Here is a 19,732-nt window from a genome sequence, read left to right on the forward strand (position 1 = left end):
TGTGGTGCTGCCCAACACAGGGAGCATCCTTGGCTGCAGCACCAGGTTGTGGTACAGCACCATCCTGCCTGCTCAGCAAGGGGTGTTGGCCTGCACATGCAGAACCTGGAGCTATCCATCCCCTAAGTGCTCCTACCTACCGGTTGTTGCCGCAGAGGATGGGCTGCAGCCCTGCCCAGAGCTGCACGAACGCTGAGAACTGCCCCTGGGGGTTGTCTGTGCCAGACAGGCTCTCAGCAGCACCCCCTTCCTCCTCTGCCGTGGCATTGCTGACCGTGGTATTGGCGCTGACCCAGCTGGTGCTGTTGGCTGTAGGTGGAGGGGCCTTGCTGGCACAGGCTCCCCTGGGCAGCAGCTTAGCCAGTGCTGAGAGGATGTCCATGTCCCGGAGAACCTTCTCCATCTCCACCAGGTCCTCGAGGAGGGCACGGAGGCGGTGCTGGGTAGCTGTGTTGTTCACCTCCTCCAGCTTCAGCTGCAAGTATGAGTGGACAAGGAATTACTCATTGCTGGGACAACAGGGTCTTACTTGCCATTAGGAAGGGATGAACGAGGACCCCAAGCAGTAGCAACTCCACTTTCTTGGTTAAAAGGTTGGAGCTGTGCCGAGGTAATGCCCAGGACTCATTGCTGTGCATCTGCGGCTATGAGGCAGTGAGAATGGTGGCAAATGCTGGCAGGGACTTGTGTGAGAACAAGAGATATCACTCAAGACAGGAATGGTGGTCCTCTGTTCCTCAAAAGACACATTGAGCTTGGGTGGGACAAGGAGTGGGACATCTGAGTCAGGCTTGAGCTGTGCCACAAAGGGCTTTGCCAGTCCTGGAGAGAGAAGCTGGTAGGGACACCTAAGAAGACATCGGGGACACCCAGTCCCATCCAATAGGCAGTGTCCAAGCAAGTGCTAGAAGGGAAACCACCTGGGATCTTACAATTAAGCTGGGCGTGGGGGGTACTCATGTCAGAGAAGGAGATGACCAGGAGATGCCACGCAATGTGATTGTTCCCCATCCCAACACAACACCAACTGAGTGGAAAACCCTGCCCAAGTCTCATCCCTGCCACCAGCCCTGCTCTCACCCTGCTGATGATCTTGGCGGTGTCCAGCTGCTCCTGGAGCTTGGAGGCCAGCTGGGCAAAGCGCTCCTGGCGGGTGGCTCGGCTGCCATTGCAGGCCAGTGCCTGGTATGCTGCCAGCAGCGGCTGCTGCCTGGGGGACACGCGTAGGAGGTGGTGCAGTCCCCCTGGGTTCTGCTCACATGTCAGCTGCTCCAGTACTGGCCCAGTGAAGAGGACATTCTACAGGGCAGGAAGTTGTAGGGACAGCGCTGAAGTGCCTGCTCTAGCACAGCAGCCTAGGTTGCCCCATGAGGTGCTCACCTCCATCTCCCTGACAAAGGCCTGAGGGCTATCAGAGATGGCAGGTGCCACAGCACTGCTGGTGAGGCCCAAAGCCTGGGAGAGCATGTGGAACAGTGTTGGCCGGTGTGGGACTGCCACTGGGTCCTGCAGCACCCTGTGAACCAGCCCTTCCTGCAGGCTCCTCCAGCCACTGGGGAGGCTCTTCTGCAAGATGAAGAATGGGGACGGCTGGTGGGATGGAGGCTGCCCCCAGGTCCCCCTCCTTGTGTGTCCCCAAGCATACATAAACAGTCCCACAGCATGCATGGTCTCCAAGGGCAGGGAAAGAAAAGGGATGTGCAGATGCAGGGAGCAGGGGTCCCCTGCATGTCAGACACAAGGGGAGAACAATCTCTTCTTCTCCCTCCACAGCCACCACCCAGGCAGCGCCAACCGCACTGCAATGGCAAACCCAGGCATAGGTACTGGTGGGACATTGGTATATAGCGGAACTGATGGCAGCACCAGGACGGACCCCAGCCATCCCTACTGCTGCTCTGCTCCCTGACAATGTTCTGTCATGACCCCAGTACTGGGATAGACACCCCCAGATCACCCGGGGTGGGATATGGAGCGGACAATAGGATGGGCTGTACCCTACCACAACCCCTTGCATGCAGCACTGCTCCTCACCTCCAGCTGTGTCATCCTCTTGCTGGGGCCAAACCCATCCCACAGGTCTTGCTCATGGGTCTCATCAGGTACGAAAGGAAAGGAATCAAGAAACTGCTGGTACACCTGCACCGAGGTAAGAGCAGGACTGCTAGGTATGCCAAAAGTGGAGCACCAGTGCTGCATCTGCTTGCCCAGCAAGCCTTGGTGTGGGGTGGCAGGGTAGGACAAATCCCAGCTGGGTGCCATTCACAGGGCAGCACAGACACTTGCAAAGCCCAGAGGTCACCCACCTCCCGCAGGTCAATGCTTGAGCCCAGGAGTAGCTCAGTTGTGCTGTTGGGGAGGGACAGGTTCTGCATCAGGAAGCGCCGCAGCTCGCCCTGGTCTTTGGCCGCCCATGCCAGTGTGAAGCTGGACCCTGCCAAGGAACAAGGTGGGAGTTCAGAGCAGCCCGCCAGCATCAGGGACATGGCATGGCCCCAGATCTGGCCCTGCCCAATGCAACGATGCAGGACAGTGGCAGGGCACTGCCACACACCATCACTTTGCTGGGTGCTGGGCAAGCTGACATTATCTGTCCCTGCCTGCAAAGCCAGTGGGGGCAGGCAGAGCACAACCCACCTGCTCGGCTGCTGAAGTGGGTGTCCATGGAGCTGGACTGAGGGCTGCTGAGGGCCTCCAGATGCCCACGCAGCGACTCCAGCTCCTCCTCCAGTCCTGGGTGCTGTGGGTCGAAGAGGCTGCTTTGCTCTACTGCCTCGCTGAGGTGTTCCAGAATCTGTGTTACCCTGCAAGAGCCCAGCACCACCCTGGCTTCAGGGACAGAGGAATGGAGATACCTTCCCCGGAGCTCTGGGGAAAAGAGCCCCTCAGGCACATGGGACAGCAGCCCTGTCCATGAAATGGGGCACCACTGCCCTTGCCTGTGAGCCCCAGCACCTCAAGGTGTCTCCTAGGGCCACCTCCATCCTCCTCCCAGCACTGAATACCTGGGAGCCCACAGCAGAACAGACTGAGGTGTTCCCAGCACCAAGGACACAGTAATCCTCACCCAAGTGCTTTGGGGGATGCCAGCTTCTGCCTCAGCCCCAGGGTGGCAGTGCCAGCATGGAAAGGGGCAGGCTCTGTGTGGGAGCATTAGAGGTGGGAGAGCAAGCGCACGGTGAGGGTAGGACTCACGTGGAGTTGGAGTACTGCAGGAAGCCAAACTCATCACGCTGGCCGTCGGGGCACAGGGACTGCATGACTGGCAGGATCCCGGCTGATGTGAGTGGGGCCGCCGTGTAGAAAGCTGGAGCCAGTAAGAGTGCAGAAGAGGCCAAGGAAAAGTGCGAGCAGCAGGGAGAAGAGGCAAAGAGGTGGGGAAGGGGAAGGGGCCACCAGAGAAATAGACACTCAGTTCAGAAAAGCACGTGCTGGGGTCTGTGAGCCCATGGGAGGCTGGTGGCCATGGTCAGAAGTCAGCAGCTTTCCCACCAGGGCTGTCCTGGCTGGTGACCCTGTGGGGCTTCAGGCAGCTCCAGCACCTGTGGCTCCAGTTCTCCTGCCTCCCACCCACTCTTCCCTGGGTGATGGTTCCCTTGAGCCCCACAACGATGCCAATTTCTGCCACTTGCCCCAAGATGGCCACCAACCTCCTCCAGGCTCCCGGCCTCTCCTGTTAGTAGCCTCAGAGGCAGTGGTAGATCTCCAAAGGAAAAGGAGGAAAAATACAACAGGAAAAACAGACTTGTCACCAGAGCTCCCAGAACCCCCAGCCTCCCCCCAGCCCGGCTGCCTGAATGTGTGGTGGCTGGAGGTGGGTGGAAATGGAGACACGGAGCGAGAAGATGGAAGAAACAAGAAGCAGCAAAGGGCTGGCAAATTCTTCCCCCTCCAGCAGCACTGAGCCATCATCCCTGCTGGGACAATCCTGTGTCCTTCCCCAGGGCAGGGCAAGCCCAGAATGCCCCTGCCCGATGGGGACCACAGGTTGTTGCTGGGCAGTGCCAGGCAAGGACCCTGCTCTTACCACCCTGCTGATGACCCTGTAGTTAAAGATAGGTCAGTGCTGTTAGCAAGGCTGCAATCAGCAGGGACTGGTGAAGATGGGCTTCTGGCAGGAACAAGGGACAGGTACAGCATGGGATAGGCCAGCAGCCTGCTGGGGTGATGGAACCCACACTGGTGGCCATGCCACGGTTTGGTGACAAAGTCAGTGCATGGCATCTTGCTGGCCTTGAGGCTCTAGTGCCACATCCAGCTTGTCCCAGCCATGAGGGACCAAGACAAGGACCTGATGATGGTGTCAGGGTGAGAGCCAGCCCCAACCCCTGGGCGATTGTGCAAGACTGGGTGACAGGAGCCAGCACATTTTGCTCCACGAGGCAGGCAAGAAGAAAGGGTAAGACAAGCCTCCACCTAGCCTGGAGAGACCTATGCAGTCCAGGAGGCTGGGGACATGGCCACCAGTGGCCCCAGCAGCTGGGAAACCCAGTATCATTAGCCAAGGGAGTACACCACCATGGCAGGTCAGTCCCTAGGGAGGAGCAGGCAGATGCCATATTGTGCTGCCCAAGCTCATCTTCACCAGCCGTGGAGGAGGGCAAGGGGCTTACAGAGGCATGGATTAGGCCTGAGTGAGTTGATCTAAACCAGGCTCTTCCTCCCCGGACTACAAGGCCAGCACCAGCAAGAGAATAGGGGGAGGCGCCCACCCGTCCCACCAACTTACAGACTGGCGCATGCAGTTGAGGCATGAAGGGCAGGTGGACAGGGGAGATGGTAGGAAAGAAAAAGAAAACATGAGCAAAAAAGAACAAAAAGCCAAACCAAAAACCACACAACAGAGAGCACATGTCAGTGCCAAGGCAGGAACTCGGGCAGTGCCTACTGCAGCTGGACCTTGCTGGCTGCTGGGCTCTCCCTTGCCAGGACACACTGAAACACAGGCTCAAATCACTGTTACATGGGGTGACCACCAGTACCCAGCATCTCCCCCGGCCCTGCACTGGCACCTCTGCCAGGGGACCCATCAAGGTGGGCATTCACAGACTTCTGCGAGCTGGCAGCTCCACTTGGCTGCTTCCTCCCAGCAGCACAGCCGATGGACACCAAAGCCCAGGCCAAAGCTCCAGCTGGACTTCTCCTAGAGCCCTCAGCCACAGGCCCATCAATTTATCATCCTGCCAGGCCTCTAAGCACTGCAGGACCAAGCGTAGGGCTTCCTGTAGGTCACTTTCCCTCTTGCTGGGGAGCCTAAAGCCACTCCAGCTGACCCTCAACTACTTAGGGGGACTGTGGCTGTTCCAGCACCATCCAGCTCACCCTTCCCCATGAAAAATGTCTGTGCTCATGACAGGTACAGTCTGGTTGGTACTGCAATCCCCAGGAGAGCCTTCCCAGGCTGGGATGGACTCTGCTACTTCCACTAATCCTTAGCTGTAGCCCCTGCCCAATGCAATGTCCCCCTAAAGGTCTCTCTAGGTCCCCCTTGCCCCCAGGCTGGAGCACCTCCCCAGGGACTCAGGTGCCCCCAAGTGTGGAAGTGCCCCAAGCACCACCTCGCTGGTACTCACCTTCCTTCACAGGGATGGTTGGCTTCTTCTGCCGCAGCCCCAGGAGGATGAAGAAGAGCACCAGGGGGATGAAGATCTCAAAGGCCAGCACCCACTGGGGATGACAGAGAGCAGAGGGAACAGGATGCTTAGGGACAGAACCCAGCCAGTAGAGAGAAGCATGGGCAGTACAGGGGCCCCCAGGCATTGGTGCAGTGCAGCACTGTGTCCACACAATGCAAATGGGTGGTGGTTCTGTCACAGTTCAGCCAGTAGCAAACAGGTTCCTGGGCATCCCACAACCTCCTGCCTGCACCACTGCAGGACAGGGCAGGGTACACAGACAGGACGGATCCCTCCTCCAGCAGTGTAAACAGAGTGCTGAGGCTTCAGCTCAGCCCCAATGGTCCAGCATAGCTGGGGTTGCCTAGGGAGAAGACCTCAAGTCCTGAAGCCTAGTGCCCTCATAGCTTGGAGCAGCATGATGTCCCCTTGTCACCTCTGGCACTGCTGGATCTTACAATGTTCAACAGCTGAGTCTAATAGCAGAGGGTAGACCTGCAGTTCAGCCAGCTCCAGGTGCAACTGGTAGCAGCATCCTGGCACCCCTTCCATGCCCTCCCAAAAGGCTCTGGTGGCAAGGAATTTCCACTGGCAGCATATGGTAAAAAACAGCAAATCCCCAGGAATTCCTGGCCACAGTAGCTCAAAAGTCCAGACTAGACTCTGTGCCCAGAGGCCCTGGGGACAGGCATCAGCATCTCCAGCCACCAGCAGGAGCAAGCACCTGGCACATTGCCAGCACAGCTGCTGCCACTTTACACCAGAGTGCCCAGATACATCACAGCCCCGCTGCCCAGCAGCAGGGAACCACTGCAGTTTAGGAAACTGAGGCACAGGGTGAGGTGAGCCAACTTCAGCTCACTCCAGGGCCAGATCAGACCCAAGGCTGCTCTGAGACTCTGAAACCTGCTGCTACCCACAGGCAGGGCAGGGCCCAGCTCCACTGCTGGGAAGGTGCATGCTACACAACCCACGCTGGCCTCCCACTAGTGACCAGCACAAATGGACAAGCCCATGGGGTGGCAAGAACAGTCCTTAATATGAAGGATGCAGCTGCCAACAGGTGACAGGGTCAGGCCCTCCTGTCTTCAACATCACCTCCATGCTGCCTCACTCAGGGGCTGCCAACACTCTGTCAAGTAAGTCTGAGCAGCCCCAAATGGTAGCGAGCAGAGGGAGCCCAGAACCCAGGTCCCTGCCAGCAAATGACCACAGTGCTACTTCTATGGGATAAGCACAACTGTGGCCATGGGTGCTGCCCATGCTGCACTCGCCATGCCAGAGTTCCTGGTTTTGCAGAGGAAGAAGGGCTGGAGGAGATGGAAAATGCCCCCAGGAGCAGTGCCTGAGAATCCTCATCTTTCTGATAACACTAGTCCCAGGGACAGTCCCTGGTGTCACTGTTCCTGCACAAGGCAGGATAGCAGGAGACACCCTGACACACACTGCTGTCCCGTGGCCCCTGCTCCACCCCCTGCCTGTTTACCAGGCACACAACGGGGCCTCTGTGCTCAGGCACTGGGGGGACCATCCCCACACACCCATGCTGGCCTGTACCAGGCTCGTGTGGGGACTGTCCTTGGTGGTAACAGCTTGCTGGAACCTGCTTGTTGTTGTTTTTATGACAGGGGTCATTGACTTTTGCTCATCTCCATCCTCAGAGATGTCCCATGTCCCCAGCCCCTTCTGCACTGCCACAAACCCTGGTGTCACAGCAGGCTGTCCCACATCTTTGGCAACCAGAATGACAAGGTGATGGGCAGACATGGCAGCAGATGGTTGTTTACCAGGCTGCACCTCTAGGACTGATCCTGCCCCCCTGGTCCCCAGCGCTGCCCCCATGGGAACTTCCCAGAGGTGGGGAGACCAGGGCTGCTCTACACCCACAATGGGGCACTGGCATGCAGCGGGGCCCTTGTACCAGGTGACAGTGGCTGTGAAGGTCAGGGACAGCTCCTGGGTGGTGGCATTCTCTCCTTCCACATGTTCATTTCAGCCTGGTTGGATGTGAGCAGGATGACCATAGGTGCTGTCCAGGTTTGCACAAGTGCTGGCTGTCCACGTGCCACCTTAAAGACAGTGGGGTACCTTGTCCAATGTTCAGCCCCAGCCTTGGCTGGAGGCAGGGGTGGTGGGGTCCTGCCCAATTCCCCAAGCAGGGAAGCAGAGCTGGGTGGGTGCCACAGAAGGATGCTGGCCCCTGGCAGGGGGACATGTCTTTCCTGGAGCACTGGGACAGTGTTTCAATGCCTTTGCCCATCCTCCGCCACACTGTCAGATGGGAGTGAGAGGCTGCTAGGAGGCTGAACAGGAGGCAGCAGTGCCTGCTGCAACACACAGCTCCCACACAGCCAGGTCAAAAAGCCAAACAAACACCACAGGACAGTGGTACAAACAGAGTAAAGAGCCTGTCCCAGCACAACAGTGCCACCATGCCCACTCTCCAGCCAGCACTGGAACAGCTGGGAGATGTGCAGGAGCCAGGGTCAGCAGAGACATGGGTGTCAAGTCATGGACAACTGCTAAACTCCACTGGTGTCTCCAAGATGTGGCAGCACTCATGTCCCAGTAGCCCAGGGGGCAATCCTCATGGGGACAGCCAGACCAGGAAGAGGCAGTTCTTCCTGTCCATCGTTGTCACCCAAAATTCCACTCAGTTCCCTCCTGCCTGCCCCCAGCAATGCCTGACACCCACAAGCCACAGCCTCCAGCCAGCATGGTGTGGGAGAGGGGCAGTCAGGGGCTGGGCATCCCCATACTAAAACTCTCAAGCTGGCAACTCCAGTGACACCCCTGCACCCCAAACCTACCATGTCAGGCCCCCTCTCCCACAGCCTGGCAACTGCAAGGGGGTTTATTGGCTCCAACACAGGTGAAGCAGCATCACACACAGCATCCAAAATCCCTGCACATAGACCCCAGAGGACAGGGCAGGGTCTGCCTGTCTCCTCATGGGAAGAAGGAGCTGCTGCCTACTCCATGCCAGCCTCTCTGCCCATCCCAGTGCTGCCCACAGCCCCAGTAGGAACTGGCAACAGGTGCTGGCCTGCAGGAACCCTGAGGGATGGGTGTCTCAGCTCCTGCAGGATTCAGCATTTCCAATAGCATTTTAAGGCTGCAGAAATACCTTCAAATTTTCATGGCTCTAGCCTTTAATCATTGTTAAATACCCACTTTTGCCCACAGCCAGAAAGTAGAGGCAGGTAAAGCCATGGTCATCGGGAAAGATGAGCTTGAGTGCTCTGGGACAAAATAGGCCCCAAAATGCAGGAGGCTGTGCCAAGCTGCCCAGCTCCAGTGGAGATCCAACCATGGACACCCAATAACGATCACCACCCAGGTGTGGGCCTGAGAGGCTTCCTCAAGGTCACTTGCCCCATGGGGACAGACAATTCCAGGACCAGGGACTTCCAATTCCCATCCTGCCAAGGCCTGGCTGCCCTCACCTCTGCCTCTAGTCACTTCCAGTTATGTCCATCTATTCCACTACCCCCTGCCTCCAGCATGGGCACATCCCTACCCCTGACAGCCCTGGCATGGCAGCCTGGGGTCCTGCCTTGGGGAAGCTGGAGGAACAAGAAATCCCTCCTGGGGTTTGTCAACAACTCTCCTGAGTTGAGGACTTGGGAACACCCACCATAGCTCTCCCCATTCCTGCAGTGTCAGTCAGGCACCTGTGTGCTGGACCAAGAGGGCACACCATCATCAGTGCCCTGTATAAAGGCCACACAGCACTGGGACATGGCCACCCTCCCACTGGCACAAGATGCCTGACCCGAGCACAGGGTCATGCCAGCAGCCAATGTGGAGGAAGGTGTTCTGCAGCAGGTGCCATCCAGCTGCTCTGCCACCAGGGACTCACAAAGACACTGCTGGGCCAGCACATCCCTGCCAAACCTGTGCTTCCCTCCCCACACCTGCTGCAAACAACGAGAGGGCAAAGAGCACTCAGAGTCAGGGCAGTACCCAACCAATTCCTGCTGCAGGATCCAGTACCAGCATCCTCCCAGGATGCACAGTGTCCTAGGGACACTTGCCCCCAGCAGAGGCACTGTTACAGCCCCCCCAGCATGTCAAACTTCAGCCTTTCTTTTTCTGGTAGCATCAGTTTCCCCCCAGTTCTCTGCCACCAACCAGGGGGAAGGGACAGATCTGCCAGCTCCTGTGTGGAAAGTTTTCTGTCTTCTGAACAAAGTCCAGAAGGCATAGATCCTGCACAGAGCAGCCACACTGCTGTCAGCTCTCCCTATACCCCTTCCCTCATCTCAGGGCCCATGCCACAGGGAGCCCCATCAATGTGCTGCAGCACCAAAACAGCACAGAACTGCTCCCACCATTCCCTTCAAAGAGCCCTGACGTGCCCACCAACCCTTCCCCAGGACCAAGCAAACTGGCAGCACACTTCTGTCATTGGGAGCTCCATCTCTGCCTGCCTGCCTGCCCATCCCAAAGGAATGGGCACAAAGAGACCCAGGGCAGGCAAGTGAACACCCTGAAGTCTGTCTGTGGTGACTTTTGAGAGAGCATCTGCTAATTTTACATCTAACATAGGTTTAAACCAGATACCAATGTAATGGGAGAGCCCATCCTTTAACAATTCGTGTCCCAGCAGACTCAAGGCACAGCCAGCAATCAATCCCCATGGGCATCCCAGGGGACTCCACAGCCCGGGCTTCCCTCCGTCAAGAGCCACCGATGCTGTTCTGCTCCAGACCACCATCATCCCAGGGTTCCTGCCTGGATTTCTGCTCTGGGAAGAACAAAATTGGGGCCAAACCCCAGAGCAGCCCCTGGAACAGCTCAGCCACACTAGAGAAAGTCCAAAGACACCATGAGCTGGGAACAAGGCCTTACGGAGGTGTCACTAAACAGACACAGTGCCTGGCCATCCCCCTGGCCATGCTGTAAGTCTCCCTGCACCCACCATCCATCCATTAAGTAGCCTGGCCAACCCTAACAGCCAAGCTCTCACCAAGTGACAGAATAAAGTCTGTCCCAAAACCATGGCTGTACCCTAATGTAATCCTGCTCCCGAATACCCCCTGCTTCCAGGGGACAATGGGGATGCCCCCAGGCCACCAACATTCATGGGCTGAACACAGAAGTGCTCCAGTTCTCAAGTCCCAGCCCAGAGCCCTCAGTCAAACCTGGGGTCTCTGCTTCCCACCCCACGTTGCAGCACTGGGTTTGCTGCTTCCCCTATTGCTGGGAGGGGATAGCATGGTGGCAAGGACTGACCCCAAGGGAGCATCTGCAGCACTAGGCAGTGCAAAAAGGCAGCTGCTGGTGCCCACATTCCCTCTCTGAGGCTGGGAGAAGCCCAGCAAACCCCAACTCTGCCTGCCCCTGGGTGAACACTCAGCAGGAGAATGGGATAGTAGTGCATTCTCCCTTCCCTGCTCCTGTCCCCCAGCCTCTGGCTGCTGCAGCAAGATCATCCCAGTGGGAGCTGGTTCCTCACAGTGAAACATCCATCTGTGGCTGCTGCCAGGGCAGACCTGCACTGGGGAACTCACTGCTGAATGCCAGGTGCAGCTGCCACCAGGGCCTGGCTCTGCCCAGGCCAGCCAGCACTGGCAGCTCAGCACTGCTCAGAGAGGGCAGAGCTACCCAGGGAGTGGGCAGGATGCTGGCCCCTGTGCAGATCAGGGACACCAAGTAACTCTGGGATTCATACATAGCAGTAGCACAAGGAAGGAGGTGACATACAGAGGACATGCACATCCTCAGGGCACAGCTGTCCTAGGGACTGCATCAAATCCATCCATGAGCACCCGCAGCACTGGGACCAACTCATCCTGGCACACAGCTGGTCCCCTGAACACCCCATGCACTCATGGCATCACTGGTGAGCAAGGAGGGACTGCTCCATATACTGTCACCCTGCCTGCAGCACTGGCACTCCAGCAACAGTCCATATACATGGAGCTGATGGGGCCTGGGCTCCTCATCCTCCTCCTCTGGCCACAGCTTCCTGCACTGCACTCCCATGATGCCCATGGGGCTGGTAGAGAGAGTCACAGAAAAATGGGTTTCCAAAAGCTCTGTGCACCCCCACTCTGTAACCCAATGGCCATGGCAGCCAGGGCCAGGTCAGCCGGTGTTTGTCAAGGCCCAGCTGTGCCAGGCTGCTCATCCTTGCAGGCAAGGGTCTGGCACGGCGCCTGCCATGGTCACTAAGGTCTGCTCAGGGTAAAGAGAGCAGATGACTCAGCCAAAGAGCATCATCCCCCTCATTTATTTTGGGGGGCACCGGGTCTGTCAGTGCAGGGAAACCTGCCTGCAGCGTCAGGCTCGGCCCTGCTCCTGTCACAGGGGCCTCTGCTGCTCCGGCTACCGGGACACAGGGTCTAGTGCTGGCTACCGGGACACAGGGTCTAGTGCTGGTAGCCGCCGGTGAGGAACAGCAGGATCGGGCCTGCAGGGCATTTGGGCAGGGAAGAGAAAAGCGATGCCAGCTTCTGAGCAGCAGCTCGCTCCCCTCCCCCACCGCTAAAAATAACCGGCTCCGTCGGGCCGCGCACCCACCCCTGCTCACACTGCCGGTCCCTCGGGGGGCTGATGGGTGACCCCACAGGGGAAGCCTGCGACAGGGTGGCAGCGGCCCCGAAACCCCAGCACGGTCGATGCCACCTTGCCATTTCTGCCAGCCCGGGAGGGATACAAACCAGATCACCGGCCCCCAACCTCACGAAGTTGATTTTTCTCTAGCCTACGGAAGACAGGTGGCTCCGACCCACATATGGGCTGTATATATACCCGGCAGTACCGAGGTTCGGGGAGTGAGCCCCCCCGAGTGGGGGCGACATCCAGCCCCGGTCACGGGCTCCTACTGCGGCCGTGGGTCCAGGCGGCCCCATGGACACGACAGCGAAGCAGAGAGCCCCAACTGTTGCTGCTGCACAGGGGCCCCGGGGCGCGGTGAGCCGGAGGATTCGCGCACAGGCGGCCCGAGGTGAGCGGACAGCGCTGGGCCGAGTGACTGGGGGGACCCTCCGGCACCACCTCCGCGCGGGGTCCAGCCTCGCCCCTCGGGGCTGCAGGGCCCCCCCCGCCCCCGCTCACCGGGCTGCGCCGCTTCAGTGTCACGTTCTTCCAGAGCAGAAGATGAAGCTGATGCAGGAACCCCATGGTCGGGTCGGGTCGGGTCGGGCCGGGCCGGCCCCGCCGAAAGGCCGCGCCGCGCTCAGCTCCGTACTCACCCACCTCCCACGGCCATCCCCACCCAGCCACCGTCTACTGTTTGCCGTGGGTTGCGAAGAAGCGAAGCGGCCTCGACTCAGGCCTGGCTCCGCCGCACTCGCCCCGACCCTGCGCAGCACCAGCACCACCCCCGGCCCGCGGCGGCCGCCCCTTAAAGGCACCGCCGGACCCTCCCGCTCGGTCCGCGCGGCGGCCCCGGCACAGCGGGGCCCGGGCCCGACTCATCCTGGTGACAGTGGCCCCGGCGCTGGCTGTCCGGAGCAGAGCTGCTGCCCCAGGGGCCCGGGGAACCCTCGCTCCCCTCGAGCCGCCGCCTTCCTGCCCCTCAACCATATATATAGGTCACCTCCGCCCTACTGCCCCTGGTCCCCTCCCAGGACAGGACGGACTAAACCGTGGGCTGCGGGATCTGTGTACCAGGGTGGCACGCTGTCCTTGCTCTTGAGTGCTGCCCACCCTGCTCCTGCCTGGCTTCTCCCATGGGCATGTGCTGGGGCATCCACGGTTGTTTTTTGAAGGGACCGACCTGCTGCCACATCTAGCTCCTGTCAGCTCTGAACCCAAGGCTGGATGCCCTCATCAGAAAGGATTGAACCAGGCCAGCTCTCCTCCTTAATCCCATCCACTCTTCCTTCTATCCGTCTTTCCATCCAGCCTGTGCTCAGGGCAGGCCCTTTGGCAGCTGCCCGGGGCTAACAAAAGCTCCCCTTGTCCAACACAAAGCAGCATTATTCCCCAAATTTCTGGGCTGAGGTCCAGGAGGACAAAGGATGCCTGGTGGTGTAGTGATGAAGAGGCACTGTGTGCCCAGCTCCATGCTCTGCAGAGGGTGATTTTTGAGGGTTGCTGGGTGCACAGGCAGGGCTATGGGCAGCAGAGTTGCCCAGAATTGAGGGGAGCTGGGCTTTTATGAGGTCCCTGGGGAAGGAGGGATGCAGCTGCCCTGGGCTCCTCTGTGTGTGGTTTGCCCACAGCCCACACAAGGAACACCTCCAAGCTGCTGTCCTGCAGCAGAGTGGGTCCCCATCTTGGAGGTGCACAGTGTGGGGGCCCATGGGTGGGTCAAAGCCCCGACCTAGGTCTCCTGCTCCTCCCCTTCTGCTGCTCCTGGGTGGGTCTTGAGGCACTTCACAGCTGCTCTTCTGTTTGGCATGGCCATGGAAACCCTGAGAAGGCAGCAAGGGACAGACCCAGCAGTATACCATGGGGCAGCACCGCCTCAAGACACCGTGGCAAATCTTCTCCAAGGTCCCAGTGGCCCAACCCCTCCATGGGCTAGAAGTTCCAAAGACCTTGTGGCCCATCTTCTCCATGGACCAGGGATCCTGAAGACTTGGGAACATGGAGCGCTGAGCACCTCTCAGGGGACTTTCTTGCAGGGTGGCCAAGCTCCTGTCTCTGTGTGAAGTCATCTGCAGATGGCAGTACCCACACACATACATCTCCCTAGTGCTGTCCAGCATTCCTGATGGTGTCATGGCCTGGCCCCTGGCCTTGATCAACCCACCCAGGCAGCACTGGCCCTGGCTCCCTACCTGGCTCAGAGCCACATCTTTTGAACTATAGGGTCACTGGCTGCAAGGCTTCCCAGGGCATTGTCCTGCACACAGGGTGTCCTGAGGCAGCACCCGCACATGACAGCTATTAAGTGCCAGGGAAAAGCTCCCTGCTGCTCTACCAGCCATCCTGAAAACCCTACGGAAATGCTGTCCCCAGTGCTGTCCCCCATGGAGGATAATGGCCCCAGCCCATGTGGCCGTGGGCTCTCAAGCTATTGGGGCAGCAGCAGGATGCTGCTGAATGCTCCAGCCAGGCAGGGACTACTGCCCACAGGCAAGGCTAGGAATGGTGCCCATGGAGTGTGGTATCCAGGCTCTCAATCATGCAGGGGAAGAAATGCAGAAAAGGAGTGAGAAAAGATGACAGGAAACAGACATGGCGGCAGAAGAAGAAACACTCTTCCTTGGGGCTGCAGTTGGCCTTTGAGGGCTCCTGGAGTGTCATTGAAACGAGAGCCCTGCTATACTGTGGCATGGTGGTATGGCATTGTGCCCGACAGGGATCCCAAGAGGCTGGCAGCCAGCAAGAACGAGGGCGCGGATCCCCGGGACACTGGAGCAGCCTGAGAACCCCCAGGGAGCAGTCTGGAGCCCTGTTTCTAGCTCTATATGTGCCAAGGCATAGGGCACCTTGTCAGCTTCGGGGACAGTGTGCACACCTTGATGCTCCCCTCCTTGCCTCTGTCTCAGTTTTTCCATCTCATTTTGCCTGCCAGAGGCAATATTTGCCTTCATGGAGGTTTGGGTCCTGAACAGCAGTGCCAGCAAAGGACACAACTGAGCCAGAGTGGGAGCAGGGCACAGCTGGGGCAGGGGCAGAGGAGGCAGCTCTCCGTGCACATGCTGCTGAGGCTTATATGTGCCTGCTTCCCCTTTTATCAGAAAACATCCCAGACAGGACAGTGCCTAGGACTTGGTGGCACTTTGGGGCTGTTAGTTGATGGTTTCAGAATGAGTCACTGGGAGTTGGTATCCTGTTTGCAACCAAGCTGCGGGTGGCAAATGGGTGGCACCTTATCAAGGCTGAGGGCACCTACCCAGCCACAGGGCACCCGCCTTGTTCTGTGCCATGCACCCACCATGAAGTACCCGTTTGGCTAGAAGATACCCACCCAACCACGGGGCACCTACCCAGTCACAGGGTACCAGTGCAGGGGAAGTGCTGGGAGTGGGGTGTGCCAGCTGACACACGGGGCAGGAAGGACCTGCTGTGGGGCTGGGACAAGGCAAAACTTCATAAAGAGGAAGCCCTCAAGTGCCCCAGCCCAACACAGCAGCACCCAGGCAGACACATCTGGCACCTTGCATACCTCCATACCTCCACCACAGTAAGTCTGAGTTCAGCATTACTGACCACCAAGGGGAGAGGGGCTGAGAAATGGAGTGACCCCTGTCACTGCTAGAACAGGGGGTTTCCTTTCAGAGCATCCCCAAAATGGGGGCAACATCCCCAAAACAGGAGCAACATTCCTGCTGCCGGGGACAGAGACCTGCAGCACTGATGTACAGTGTTGTCTGGAGCTTAAACTTAGCTCATTTTAGCAGGACAGATGGAGTGGGCCAAAGTGGGGAAGGGATTTTTTGCAGCCAAGCTGCAGTGCTGGGGTGGGTGGGAAAGTAGGGCATCCTTTCCAGGAGACTCTGATACTGGAGGCCCCAGCCCCAGCTGGACTCAGGGCTCAGGCAGCCCACATGTTTCCAGAGGTTTCCACAAAAGGGGAAAACACCTGTAGTGCCGAACACTCTGAGCCCTGCAGTGGGACCAGCTCTCCAGAAGGGGCTTAAGATGGTGGCTGTCCTCAGTGCAGCCAACCATTCCCCTTTCCACCTCTGCCACTGCTCTGCTTCCAGCAGTGCTGCTGGTTAAACCACAGAAACCCGACGCAGGCAGTTGGGCACCCTGGCAGGGTGAGCATCCCACAGCTGGGGGGCCCATGTGCCTGCAAGCAGAGCTTCACCAGTGGCAGCCCCAACTGCTGCGCTGTCCTTTCTGCTCTCCCTGTCCTCCCTCCCCTCTATGCCCACTCAGTGGAGAACTGGCAATCTGTGACATCTTAAATAGAAAATGTGAGTGTTCGGGGCACTGAGGCTATGTGCTCCCAGCCTGCTGGAGCTCCTGATGCCCTTAGGGACTGAGGAGTGCACCCTGACCTGGGGAGGGCACCTTGAGCCTTGGGGAATTGCCTTGCCATTGTCACAGAAGAATGCTGAGGTGAGCAGGCACTCCTTGGGCAGGACACTGCGAAAGTCGGCCCTCATCAGTTTTGGACTTCAAAATCAGTCACCCCATTTTGCAGCTAAGGCCTCACCTTGGGGCTATTCAGGTAAGACTGGGATGTTCCGTCTTGTCCTTTGGTGCACAACAGTGACAAGGATGGCTGCATATAAGGTTTGACTATCCTGGGCAAAGCAAGGAGTGAGGCCTGAGGCTGTGGCTGTGTGTCAGGTGGGGAAACTAAGGCACGGAGCAAGCAAGGAGTGCCTATAGTGGGGCCAGCCAGCTGGGGCAGAGGGGCACAGGTGGCTGCTTCCTATCAGCTCTACACCTCCCAGCAGCATCAGGGACGGTAGGACAAAGGCCACCCTGGGGTGACACCACGTGCATGGGGAACTCTGTTGGCACAGGGAAGCAGAGAGTCCTGGGGTGATGCTGAGGCGCAGACTTGATGAAGAATCTCTTTCTCTGGCCCCTCTGGCCACAGTGCCTCCCCATCATCCCTTGTCCCTGACAAGTCAAGCTGATGGCCCTCAGTGGCCTCTCTTCTCTCACAGGTGTCAGCTCTGTCACCCGATAAAGTGACAGCCAACCCAACAACATGCCCTGGGCATTGCCGCTGCGATGGTCACCATGGGGCCAGCCCGGCATGAAGGCCTTGGTCATTGCCAGCGTGTTTGTAACCACCCTCTGGAACCTGAGGTTCTTCCTCAACCTCTCCAAGGGCTCTGGAGAAGGCTCTAAACCCAGGGAGCCATTGGTAATCCTGGTGTGGGAATGGCCCTCCAAGCAGGTCCCCAGCATCAGCAGAGATGTGTGCCAAGAGCTGTACAGCATCACAGGCTGCCAGCTCACCACAGAGAAGCAGCTCCTGCACCAGGCCAATGTGGTGGTGTTCCCCCACTCCAGGCTCCAGCCTGGCCGGGACAAACTGCCCAAGGAGAAGCTGCCAGGGCAGAACTGGGTGTGGGTCTCCCTGGAGTCCCCCTCCAACACTAGAGCTCTAGCAGAATGGAACCAGACCTTCAACTGGGTGATGACCTACAGACAGGATTCGGACATCTTCATCCCCTATGGCAAGCTTGTGCCCAACCGGTCAGCCACTGTGAACATCCCTGCAAAGACCAACTTGGTGTCCTGGGTAATCAGCAACTACCACAGGACTCAGAAAAGAGCTGAAGTCTACAAAAACCTGTCCAGGTACCTCCATGTGAATGTATATGGGAAAGCAAATAACAAGCCCCTCTGCAAGGAGTGCCTCTTGCCAACAGTATCCAAGTCCAAGTTCTACCTGGCCTTTGAGAACTCCATCCACAGGGACTACATCACAGAGAAACTCTGGAGGAATTCACTGCTGGCTGGCACGGTGCCTGTGGTGCTGGGGCCACCCAGGGCCAACTATGAGCAGTTTGTTCCTGCAGACTCCTTCATCCACGTCAACGACTTTGACTCCCTGGAGGAGCTAGCCACCTTCCTGAAGACCATGAACTCCAGCCGCTACCAGCAGTTCTTTGCCTGGCAGAAGAGGTTCAGTGTGAAGCTCTACACTGACTGGAGGGAGCGGATCTGTTCCATCTGCGCAGCCTACCCCCTCCTGCCCCATGGCCATCTCTATCCTGACCTGCAGAGCTGGTTCAACTCCTAGTGTGTGCCGGGACCCTTGGGATGAATGCAGTCAGGGGTGGGAGGTGCATGAGGCACCCACCTGCACACAGGATGCGGAGCAAGTACAGGAGTCCCCACTCTCCTCCCAAACCAGCTGTTGCCACATTGCAACTTTAAGCAACACCCCATTACTTCATTTCTTGTGAAACAGGACTTACCACCCCGACCACACTGAACACCTTGCCAGGGTGCTGGCAGGACTAGGGGGTATTTTGGAAATAAGTGCCACAGTGCTGCTGAGACTGTACATGTGGTGTGGGCAGGGCAGGGGTGTCATGGGTGACTGAGGGCTCCCTAGCCTTCCCTTGTGACCCTCAATGTCCCCCCCACACCTTCTGCTGAGTGTCAGTCCTGGCAGCAGAGGCTCTGTCGTGACATTTGTGGCTGGGCTGCAGGAGTGGGGGTCAGCCTGGGGGGGTCCATTACCCCATGGTCAGGAAGGAAGGACAGAATCTGCTCCCCCTCTTCCTGGCAGCAGCCATATCCTGTCCCCCACCCCTGAGCCATGGGTATCACTACCAGTGAGGAGCCGCAGGACAGCAGATACTCTCAGAGCAATCTCGGTGCTGCCAGGCAGGCGAAGGGACAGTGTAGTTTCTCACTCTGTCCCTGCTGTGACAGGAAGCCTACACAGTGAGCTTACACAGTGAGCTTACACAGTGAGCTCTGGAGGCTTGCACAACCCTGAAGCAAAACCAGTCCCTGTGTGCAACTTGCACGTGCATAACATTGCACTGGGGAAAACCCTGCACCATGGGCACCCTGCACCACGGGCATTCCAAGAGGAAGTATGCATCTGGGATCAGTTGTGATACTGGGGTTGAGTGACAGGACCGGGAGTAAGACATGACTGCTCCATCTGCACTGTTCTCCTTTGCCCCTGTACTCAGTGCCATCAACTGCCTTGATATAAACAGCTCTTTTTGTCACAAGTTTCCTTTCTAGTTTTCTTTTCTGTGGCCCTGAAGTCACCAAATCCCACCTCTGCCACCCTGCGAGCTGGCAGGTGTCCAGCAGGACTGAGTTGGCAGAGTGGACATCCCTCCCTGGCACAGCCCTGGTGAGGTGGCAGCTGGATAGGCACACTCTGCTCTTGTGACTTCTGTGGCTTCTGGTTTCTGCTTTGTTGTTTTCTGGGTCAACCAGAAGTGAAACAGGAGGGGCCTGTGGGTACCCACAAACAGATGCTGGGTACTCATGGGCAAAGGGTGCCAGGGTAGCAGGATGTGGGGGTCCCATGGTGGGCTGCAGCTCTTGCATGACTGCATGCAGAAAACCAGATAGTGGAAATACAGAGAGAAGCAAACCTTTGGGAGATGACATCTCAGATTTCTGCTCCTGACCCTGCCAGCCTCCTGCACCCCTCAAGCCCCAGGCAGCACTGGGCAGCAGCAACAGGGGACAGTTTCCAGTGTATACCACACATGGCTGTGCCCCTACCCTGGGGGCAGACAAGTAGGAGGCTCTGGGGAGCA

General features: G+C 58.2%; 2 protein-coding genes across 6 annotated transcripts in view; one reads left to right on the forward strand and one right to left on the reverse strand.

Annotated features, from left to right (window-relative positions):
• ABCA2 (ATP binding cassette subfamily A member 2) overlaps nucleotides 1-12,938 on the reverse strand; it is a 33,660-nt gene extending 20,722 nt beyond the window's left edge. For 2 of the 5 annotated variants that reach the window (XM_033077770.2, XM_033077768.2), the window contains exons 1-10: nucleotides 12,681-12,938; nucleotides 5,574-5,667; nucleotides 5,047-5,049; nucleotides 3,196-3,307; nucleotides 2,638-2,804; nucleotides 2,307-2,434; nucleotides 2,035-2,139; nucleotides 1,381-1,566; nucleotides 1,081-1,299; nucleotides 141-475 (exon numbers count right to left, since the gene is read on the reverse strand). In XM_033077770.2, coding sequence (XP_032933661.1) covers nucleotides 141-475; nucleotides 1,081-1,299; nucleotides 1,381-1,566; nucleotides 2,035-2,139; nucleotides 2,307-2,434; nucleotides 2,638-2,804; nucleotides 3,196-3,307; nucleotides 5,047-5,049; nucleotides 5,574-5,667; nucleotides 12,681-12,746 — 1,415 coding nt within the window. In that variant the 5' untranslated portion in view covers nucleotides 12,747-12,938. Of the gene's footprint in view, nucleotides 1-140; nucleotides 476-1,080; nucleotides 1,300-1,380; nucleotides 1,567-2,034; nucleotides 2,140-2,306; nucleotides 2,435-2,637; nucleotides 2,805-3,195; nucleotides 3,308-5,046; nucleotides 5,050-5,573; nucleotides 5,668-12,680 lie in introns of those variants that run through there. The other 3 variants (XM_033077771.2, XM_033077769.2, XM_033077767.1) reach the window with 2 other exon arrangements.
• A 2,726-nt stretch (nucleotides 12,939-15,664) lies between these two features.
• FUT7 (fucosyltransferase 7) lies at nucleotides 15,665-19,130 on the forward strand. The gene is made up of 2 exons (XM_033077727.1): nucleotides 15,665-15,705; nucleotides 17,150-19,130. The coding sequence occupies exon 2, from the start codon at nucleotides 17,194-17,196 to the stop codon at nucleotides 18,235-18,237; it is 1,044 nt and encodes a 347-aa protein (XP_032933618.1). The 5' UTR covers nucleotides 15,665-15,705; nucleotides 17,150-17,193; the 3' UTR covers nucleotides 18,238-19,130.
• Nucleotides 19,131-19,732: the final 602 nt, after the last annotated feature.

Source organism: Catharus ustulatus, chromosome 21 (genome assembly GCF_009819885.2).
Source record: "Catharus ustulatus isolate bCatUst1 chromosome 21, bCatUst1.pri.v2, whole genome shotgun sequence".
NCBI classification, from domain to species: Eukaryota; Metazoa; Chordata; class Aves; order Passeriformes; family Turdidae; genus Catharus; species Catharus ustulatus.

Bases quoted from the DNA above. Each gene is read 5' to 3' on its own strand.
- FUT7 (XM_033077727.1), top strand. From the start codon at position 17,194: ATGCCCTGGGCATTGCCGCTGCGATGGTCACCATGGGGCCAGCCCGGC.